The sequence below is a fragment of the Astyanax mexicanus genome, chromosome 20 (assembly GCF_023375975.1).
Source record: "Astyanax mexicanus isolate ESR-SI-001 chromosome 20, AstMex3_surface, whole genome shotgun sequence".
Classification (NCBI taxonomy): Eukaryota; Metazoa; Chordata; class Actinopteri; order Characiformes; family Acestrorhamphidae; genus Astyanax; species Astyanax mexicanus.
The window spans coordinates 21,644,538-21,654,800 of NC_064427.1; the positions used below are offsets into that span (position 1 = coordinate 21,644,538).

General features: G+C 36.4%; 1 protein-coding gene across 1 annotated transcript; it reads right to left on the reverse strand.

Annotated features, from left to right (window-relative positions):
• Nucleotides 1-7,095: 7,095 nt before the first annotated feature.
• Nucleotides 7,096-9,057, reverse strand: LOC103045884 (transcriptional regulatory protein AlgP). Its single transcript, XM_015607273.3, has one exon. It carries the CDS (start codon nucleotides 9,040-9,042, stop codon nucleotides 8,371-8,373), a length of 672 nt encoding a protein of 223 aa, XP_015462759.3. The 5' UTR covers nucleotides 9,043-9,057; the 3' UTR covers nucleotides 7,096-8,370.
• Between the last annotated feature and the right edge of the window lie 1,206 nt (nucleotides 9,058-10,263).

The window sequence follows — 10,263 nt, forward strand, 5'->3', positions numbered from 1 at the left end:
ACAACGTCAGTAAGAACGACCATCAGCGTCTGAAAGGCAGCAAAGGTACTGAATGAGTGATCTTATTTAAAGGCAGAGGGAACAGCTGATTGGATAGGTAATTAGGTGACGTAGCATTGGAGTCTTTAGTAGAACTTTCGCTGCGCTTTCATTCTGACAATAATTTACTATATTGTGTCTCTATTTAAGGATGAATTAACCAATAGAAATGCTCCAAAGTGATATGCTACACAGCTACACCAAATGCTGTGCATCATTAAACAAGAACTAGTAAGTATCGTGTCCCATGACTTTTGGCATTTCCCATGAAAGCTAAATAATTCTGTACTGACCTGTGGGAAATGTAGACAAAGTCTCCCTTAATAAATGTGAATGTGCTTTTTATCAGCCAGACGCCGCGGGTCACCCTTGTTAGCCCTCACTGCACTGTCCACTGTGGGTGGTTATCACAGAAATAATTTGCGTCTTTGAGCCATTTGGCTCCTCCCTTATGGTGACATCACAATAAGGAAACCTGCACAGAACCACCCTGACTCCACCCCTCACCTGTTAACCCCATCCAGAGCCCCACCCACTAGATCAGTTGAAGAAACGCTGTTCGTTCTGCTGGTTGAGAACCTCAGACAGTACACAGCAGGATTAGCCAGCAGACTTCGTCTGAGGGAAGGATCTGTACCTACTTTATGTAGCGAATCAGCAGATGAGGCAGAATATATATAGAAAATATATTTCAAAGGAGATCTGAAAGTCTACAGTTTATTTAGATTTTATCTGAATGTCCCTTTAGCTAGTGTTAGTTTATAGTTTGTCTTTAGTGCGTCCTAGTCTGTTCATGATTTAATTCATATGTATGGGGTTAGAGTCAATTTTACCTCTTGTGATATGTGCCTTAACTCCCATACTTCACGTGGCTTTGCTATGAGCATTCTAACCAGCATTTAATCAATGTCACTCACAAGTAAACACCTTACAACTTATACTGTACACATATCAGTTTGAGACTATTGTAAATATGTTGTAGACAGAACAGAAGTCCAGATATAGATTTACAGAAATAGCTTTTCTCTGGAAACAAACCACTGCTATTAAACATCCCACTCTGCTGAGTCCGTGTTTTATATTTAGCACAGTACTAAAATACTCAGTGTTTTATATTTAGTTCAGTACTGAGTATTCAGTGTATTATTTAGTACTCAGTGTTTTATATTCAGTTGAGTACTGAGTACTCAGTGTTCCACTCTGTACTGAAGGAACACCTAGCGCGGTATCAGGAGCCCACACTCCCCCTGGCGCTGACAGCACGGTTTGCTCCTTGGGTCGACCCGGATCAGGGATGTTCCCACTGAGATATTAAAACTATCTCTGCTCTTTGATCTTTAGAGAGAGGGGTGCTATGTGCTGATGGCGCTTATCTTTGCCCAGCAGCACAGAGACAGTAAACAGACCCCAACCCCACCGACCCGGCCGAGAATTTATTTTTGTTTAAGTTGGTTGCTTGTGGATGTTTGTGATGCAGTGATTGTGGATGTGGTTGTTTGTAGTTGTTGTTTGTGGTTATTTTTGCTGGAGGTGGTTATTTGTGGATGTTTGTAGTTGTGGTTGTTTCTGGGTGTTTGTAGTTTGTAGTTTTTGTATAAGTTGGTTGCTTGTGGATGTTTTTGGTGCAGTGATTGTGGATGTTTGTTGTTGCTATGGTAAAGTGTGGTTGTTTGTGGTTTTGGCTTTGGCTTTGGTTTGGAGGTGGTTGATTGTGGATGCAGTGGTTGTGAATGATTAAGGATGTTTGTTGTTGTGTATGGTTGTTTTTGCTTAAGGTAGGTGTTGGTGGATGTTTGTGGTTGCGATAGTTGTTTGTGGTTGTTTTTGTTTGAGGTTGTTTGTGATTGTGTTAAAATGAGTAAAAAAAAGAATTTTAAAATACTTATACCACATTCAGGGAGGAGCGAAACTGATAAGGCTGAATATGCAAATATAAAAAAGTGCCCCCTTTTTTGACAACAGAAATACATTTTTGATGCTCAGTTGTCAGATATTGGTAACAAGATGTTTGGATACTTTAATGGGAATCTCAGACAATGACAGGAAAAAAAGAATATTTAAAACCATAATAACTATAATACAGAAACGATGCAGAGAGAACGTGACGTCCACCAAACTCATGTACACTGTAATGGGTTCAAAATAATTTTCCAAATAAAAACCAGCAACATCTGGAATAAAGAATAAGATTGTCTCTTACGCAAACATTCCAGAGAGAGGACACACTCATACACACACATACTCTTCAAGAGAAGGATGGTCTCTGTTGGGTTGGGCTCAGCGTGAGAACCAGAGTAATACTGTGGGAATGATGGGATTAAAATACTATAAAATACAAAAAAACGTAGGAGTTTTAGTCCTTTACTTTATTATTGTGTATCACCTGATTAGGATTAGGTTAAAGAAGTTACACATTAGTTTACAATAACAATGAAATATTCCAAAACAATAAAAGATGAAAATATCTGTTTTTAAACAAATAAAAAATATTCAAATCTCTCAATGTGTTCAAAAACTAGGTGTTTTTGTCACAGTACTGTAATAATGATCACAGCAATATGCTACTGTATTTTTTAATCAAAATAAATATAATAAAATAATTATATACTGTAACCTGAAGACAGGTTTTGTATCAAATTTCGTTTACTATATATTATGTTCTACATTTAAAAACATTTATTAAGTACACAGGTACTAAAGCTTTTATTTAGTGGTTTCACCAAATGTTGTTAGCTTTTTAGTGCACCATTATACATAGCAACATAGCGTTAGTTAGTGATATACCAAACTGATTATTTCATCAACTAAATGTCTCTGGATAATAACATCTATTAATATTTATTGTATTAATAGTTTATTTAGGTAGAGATTAGTTTACTAGGTAATGAAGTTTCTCCTCAGATTGACTGTTTCTCACCTGAAAAAGTCTAGCTTAGCGTTAGCAATCTGAGGTAATTCACCACTAGCATACGACTGCTAAGCTGAAAGCCTAGCTTAGCGTTAGCATGCTGAGGTAACCACCACTAGCATACGACCTCAAAGCTAACCTAAAAGCCTAGTTTAGCGTTAGCATGCTGAGGTAACCAGCACTAGCATATGGACGCTAAGCTAACATAAAAGCCTAGCTCAGCTTTAGCAATCGGAGGCAACCACCACTAGCACAAGACCGCTAAGCTAAAAGCCTAGCTTAGCGTTAGCGCGCTGCGGTAACTCAACACCGTAGACATCTTATACGACCGCTAAGCTAACCTAAAAGCCCAGTTTAGCATAAGCACGCTGAGGTAACCACCACTAGCACATGACCTAAGGTAAGAGTTTAAAGTTATGAAAAATAATGTTAGCAAAGAAAGATTCTTTTTTAAACTGCTAAAAAAGAAATATGTTCTAAATGATTATAAAATTACTGTAGAATTAATTTTCTATTAAATTCCAAACATTATGTTTTGTAGAACTACAGTAATATGCTGTATACAGGTAACGTTAACACATACTATAATGGATTTTAACGAACATCAGAAATACAGTATATGTACAATATTGACTCATGGTTCATGAGTCTCACGGGTCTTCCTTCCTCTTCCACGCCACAATATGTTTTATATAACTTACTATGCATGTGTCCAATGTATTATATTTAGTACTGTATTATATATATGTATTCTATAGATATAATTTGAAATATATGTCTAATACTTTTTTAAATTATATAATTTGAATAATTTGAAATTATATGACCATACACACATAACGTTACAGTGTCATATGATCAGATTTATGTATTTATAAGTATATTGAAGTAACGTATGTAAATCATACACTTTACATTGTACAGTAGGAATTTGTTTATATAGTAGTTATGCTGTAAAAACATTGAAATTTTGTTAATTTTCTGTCCAATATCATTCATTTTATTACTTCTAAAATTCTTGGAATTGATATAGTTAAAGAAGATCAGTGTCCAATACATTAATTTCTTCTCCACTTCTTGGTTAGCCTGCTCCGGTAAAAAAAAAAAAAAAAAAAAAATATATATATATATATATATATATATATATAGAAACAGGACTGCAGTAAGGAAGACTGGGTTCCAGTTTAATCCAGAGTTTAATGAGAATTCAAAGGAAGAGTCCAGTTTCAGGGAAGAATGTGTCGGTTCAGGGTCAGAAGTGTTTTATCTCTGATTCAGAGATCTGATCAGTTCTTTATTCATTATATATATATATTCATTTATAATGAATAAAGAACTGATCAGATCTCTGAATCAGAGATAAAACACTTCTGACCCTGAACCGACACATTCTTCCCTGAAACTGGACTCTTCCTTTGAATTCTCATTAAACTCTGGATTAAACTGGAACCCAGTCTTCCTTACTGCAGTCCTGTTTCTACAACAGCTTCAGGTCATTGCAGGACATCCTTAGAAATCTGATTTCCAGTTAAATCTGCAAAATTATAAAGTATTGATAAATCTAATCTCAGGTGTACAGATTATTTATGTACACATACACTACACTATATATTCACTATTGCAGTGTATAAGAAATACATATGTTACATGTTACACATTACTGTACCGGTCAAAGTTAACACATTAACACATGAATAATAGAAAAATAGAAACTTTTAATTAATTACATTTTATATAGAATTGTTTTTTTTAAGAATGATTAAAACAAAGAATATCATTGTGATTGTGACCATTATTAAAGTCTTAGTCTTAAGGAGACAAAAATGTGTGATCAACAAAATTCTGTTTAGATTAATTTGATTATTTATTTAAATGATTGACAGCATTAAGTTTAATATAACCATATATTATACACAAATAAAAACTTTTTACACTCAGTAGTTAATATACTTGCAATATACTTCACATTGTGTTACAACAACATAATGAAGTATATATAATCTTTAATGAGATTTTATGTGATAGACCAACACAAAGCAGCTCATTAGTGTGAAGTGGAAAGAAAATGATACATGGTTTTTACAATATTAATTTGACTCTTTTGGGGTAGCCAGGTTAGATGGAGAGCGTCTGTGAACAGCAATTTTCATGTCTCTCCACAGATGCTTAATGGTATTTAGGTCTTTAGAACTTTGACTGGGCCATTTTAACACATGAATATGTTTTGTTTTATACCATTTCACTGTAGCTCTGGCTGTATGTTTAGGTATCTCCTTCCCAGTCTTAAGTCTTCCGCAGCCTCCAACAAGTTTTCTTTTTCCAGGATCACCCTGTATTTATCTCCGTCCATCTTCCCATCAACTCTGACCGGTGTTGCTCTATCACTTAAAATCTCAGAAAAGTTTGTGGTTGTAAGGTGACAAAATTCAAGCCACTGTCTAAAGTTGAGTTGAGTAGATTGCAGTGATTGGATGTGATGTGCTGATGTGTTTACGAGAAGAACCGTGTATAAAAGTGTATCCTCTGTTATCAGACTCTGATCTCCTGAGGAGAACACCTCACACTGCGCTGAGAGAAGATCAGACTGGATCCAGCCAGTTCAGACTGGACCACGCTGTGACTGAGGGTGTAAGAGGGTGAGAGGGTGAGGCTAAAAACACACTCATCAACAAACACACATCTACACTCCAACACACTCTTATCTTCGCTCGGCCGGGAACCACCGCTGGCACACTGACAACCCCCCGCTGAGGCGGCCCACCCGGCTCACTGCCCAATAATATTTACCCTGAGGAGCTCAGTCACAAAACGTCCAGAATCCAGAACACTGAACATCTAATCTGAACTCACTGAGAGCACTGGAATACACTATAGCGTATTATATACACACATTATATATCTATGAGCATGCTAACCAATGTTCATTCAACTCCACTCACAAGATAGCACTTCACATCTTATACAGGTGTGGATAGGTTTTCCAAATTCATCCACTAATGTAATATATCATGATTTACAGAATGTTACATACTGCTGTCCCATGACTTTTGGCATATCAGTGTATTGATTTATTTCACACTGCAGGATATAATATAATATATTAAGATTTTATATTGGTATATTCTACATATAACAGTTTTATTTTAGAGAGGTGTATAGCCATACATATTGATTTACTCCTATACTGCTTTAAGTTATGTATAAAGGTATTAGAGCTCTGAAAATAAGAGACTACTTAAAAATAATGAGTTTCTTTGATTTGACCAAATTGAAAACCTCCTGGAATATAATCAAGAGGATGGATGGATGATCACAAGCCATCAAACCGAACTGAACTGTTTGAATCTTTGCACCAGAAGTGGCATAAAGTTATCCAAAAGCAGTGTGTAAGACTGGTGGAGGAGAACATGACAAGATGCATGTTTAAAACTGTGGTTAAAAAACAGGGTTATTCCACCAAATATTGATTTCTGAACTCTTAATACTTTATGAATATGAAGTTTCATTGCATTATTTGAGGTCTGAAAGACCTGCATCTTTTTTAGATATTTTAGCAATTTCTCTTTTTTTTTTTTTGGAATTTGGGAGAAATGTTGTCCGTAGTTTATAGAAAAGAACAACAATGTTAATTTTACTTAAATATATACCTATAAATAGCAAAATCAGAGAAACTGATTCAGGAATTGAAGTGGTCTCTTATTTTTTCCAGAGCTGTATATTCCATATTCCATAGTTATTATGGTTAAAAAACAAGTTTGGTTTTTGATATCTCTGTGAACTCCAGACCTGGGGATTTTGCCATGTTGTGCCATGATCACAGTGTAACTCAGTTGTGTAATCATTCATCTGAACAAAGATCTGAACTATGACCAGGAACTCCAGGCTGGCACACGGCCTGAGATCATTGAGTTTACCAAACAAATCATCAGGAACATCTCATTTACACAGATTCGTATCTGTGATTAAAATGTACACAGAAAAAAACAAACAAATGCTGAGTCTATTCTAGGTGAGACAATGTTACTGTCCTAGTCCTGTACAGCTCGTATCTTTCACAGCTGGTAAACAGGGAGCAGGTTGACTAATACAAAGTGTGAGTGTGGGGAAAACCTGGGCCATTTGAAAGACAGGACTCATACAAAATAAAATTCATACAAAATATTTTATTTACATATAAAAGTGGCAAAAGTATTTGTACATATAACAAGCCTGGACAACACCAGTGACCGTTCCAGTGTTAGCAGACATTAACGTCAAAGCATCAGTTCCTGAGATCTCAGAAATGTTCAGACATCTACTGTTCTGATACCTTATTTAAAACTTCTAGATCATCTTCGTTCTCATCTTCACTCCACAGCTCACTCAGAGTTCACTTTATCATAGGCATTCTGAACGTCAGAAATTGTGAACGAGTTTCAAACATCTACATCTGCATTAAACTGCGTCTAGAACCAGAGTGTAGATGGAGAACTCTCATACTCCATTCAACTTTCCATTCTACATCAACCTTTGCAGCTAGAGATGCATCAAATATTCAGCTAAATTAATTACTGACCCAAAAATGGGAAAAAAATTGGCTAAATAATTAGTACTGAACAAATACTTTTTCTGTAAAAAAGTGGCAAATTTTAAAAACCTACAAAAATGTTTCATTTTGTTAATTTTACGGTTTTGGTTTAAGTCAAAGCATTCCTACTTTTAGTATAAGCCTATTCCATCAACACTCAACTTTTACTTATTTTACAGTCCATCAATGCTCATCTATTTAATTTCCCAGCTTTCAATTCGCAGATGTCCTAAACATTTTTCATTGTCTGTCAACTTTTAAGAGCTCAATTTTCTTTAGCTTTTAACTTTTCAGTTGTTCAAACTCCTACAATGTCCATCTTTTTCACTAATTTTCACAATTCCTTTACCAACTTTCAACATTCTACTTTTTCATTCAGTTCTTCATTGTCCATCAATGCTAATGTTTTCAATTTCCCAGCTTTCTCCCAACTTTTTTAACAGTGTGTAACACTCACATTTTTCATTGTTGCTTTCCACAGCATTTCTATGTCCCAGCTTTCTTTAGCTTTTCGCGTTTCTAGTTCTCATAATTTCCAACACTCTTTGGATTTACAGCGTCTTTAAATCAGCACACTCTTTTCCAACACACTCACCAAAACAACTGGACAGTTAGTCTAGACTTTGTGGGGTTGGACCTCCCAGAAGTTCTCAGACCAGTTCTTCTTCATCGTCAATTTTAACGGAATTATCTTCTTCATCATGATCTCGACCCCAGGCTGTAGCAGGTGCTGGAGCTCAGCTGAGTCCAGCTGTGTAGACCCGAGTCCAGCTATGGTAGGACACCTTGTCCCCGTCTTTGTTGATGGTCCCGCTTGTCTCTCTGTGTCCCGTTGTGTCCTGTCGTGTCCTGTAGTTCAGTGCAGTCTGATTGAGGACCTCTTCAGCCCGTTTATGAGCGTGAACCTGTCCTTCTTGTCCTGCTGCTGCAGGGCCTTCAGTGCCCGGCTGATGCGCTCCGGGTCGTTGGCGTAGGTGACGATGCTGTTGGCACGTTCGACTGCTCGCATGTCCCCCGCCCTCCGGAACAGCTTCAGCAGGACGTCCTGCTTCACGTCGGCGAAGATGTTGGCGCTGGCCTTCTTGCGGCGCGCCGTGTCGAACACCTGCCCGGCCATGGCGGGACACACCTGCCGTGGGAGCGTGTTCTGCCTTGTGGGCAGAGTAGAGGAGTTGCAGGAGGACATGGCGACTGGTATAGTGGCTGGTAGATTAGCTGGTAGAGCAACTGGTAGATCACCTGGTAGAGTGGCTGATAGAGCTTCTAGTAGAGCAGCTGGTAAAGCTTCTAGTAGAGCAGTTGGTAAAGCAGCTGATGGAGCAGCTGGTAGAGTGACTGGTACAGCAGCTGGTAGACCGGCTGGGACAGTGGCTGGTAGACCGGCTGGTACAGCAGCTGGTAGAGCAGCTGGTAGAGTGTGTGTGAGTGGAAGAGTGTGTGAGATCAGTCTGCTGCAGATCTGCAGTGGGCAGGCCTTTATAAAGGGGCCGGCCTGGAACACACCAATCTCCCGGCACCATGACTTCATGCAGGTCAGTGATGTCACTGAGGTCACTTCCAAGCAAGAGAACACAGTCAGCCAGCAGATCCACCACCATCCGGGAACATCTCTATTAATATATAATGCAGAATAACTCTTTTCTATTATTAATATTTCAGCAGATTTTGTTGCAGAACAAACTAGAACTAGAACAACAAGTACATGCAGTTCTCACAGCCTGAACAACAGAGGCTGAAGTTCTACTTTAATAACATTAATATCAAGACAAGATTCATATTATTCATTTCTATTATAACAATCCAGTATGAGGTACCAGAATAGCATATATATATCCAGAATTAAGGTGTTTCTACCATAATAACATTAGTATGCAGTGTGAAGGTCTACTGTAATAACAATAATTTTAAGTGTGGATTTCTACTATAGTAACAATAATATCTAAAATAAAGTTCTAGTAGCATTAATATCCAGTATGATATTTGAATATAATAACCTAAATATCCAGTTTGAAGTTTTTATTATAACTTTAATTTCCAGTGTTAATGTGCTATTAAAACAATTCTATTCAAATAATATACTAAAATTAAATTTTTGTAGCATTAATATCCAGTATGAAGTTCTACTAAAATAAAATTAATATTGGCTATGAATTTTTACTATAATAACATTAAAATCCAGTATGAAGTTTTACTATAATAACATTAATATACAGTATTTAGTTCTACTATAATAACATTATATCCAGTATAAAGTTTTACTATAATAACAATAATATCCAGTATGAAGTTCTGTTATATAGCATTAGTATCCAGTGTGAATTTATACTATAATAGCATTAATATCCTGAATAATGTTCTATCAACATTATTGTCCAGTATGAAGTTCTACTAAATAATATTTATACCTCTTGTAAAAAATACCAGAACTCCTTATGTTTCAGTTATATAAATGACACTTATAAACACTTATAAAAATCAGATTTTATAATATAGTGTTTTTAATTATATTAAATATGATAGTAAAATGATTTATTGTAGTGTAGTTGTGGACTGAGGGGTTCAGTGAGGAAATCTTGAGTTTAATAATAAATGTATAAGATTCTGCAGTGAGGTCACAGCCCCCACGACACCAAACTATCAGAACAACAGATTTATTAATAAATAATGCTGAAAAACATAAAAAATTAACAGCTCTGAAACTCTCAGAACTCCTTCACAGTTCAGTCACCGTGAATTACCTCATATTCTT

What these genes read in the sequence shown, in the direction of transcription:
- LOC103045884 (XM_015607273.3), bottom strand. Translation starts at nt 9,042, where the DNA reads ATGAAGTCATGGTGCCGGGAGATTGGTGTGTTCCAGGCCGGCCCCTTT.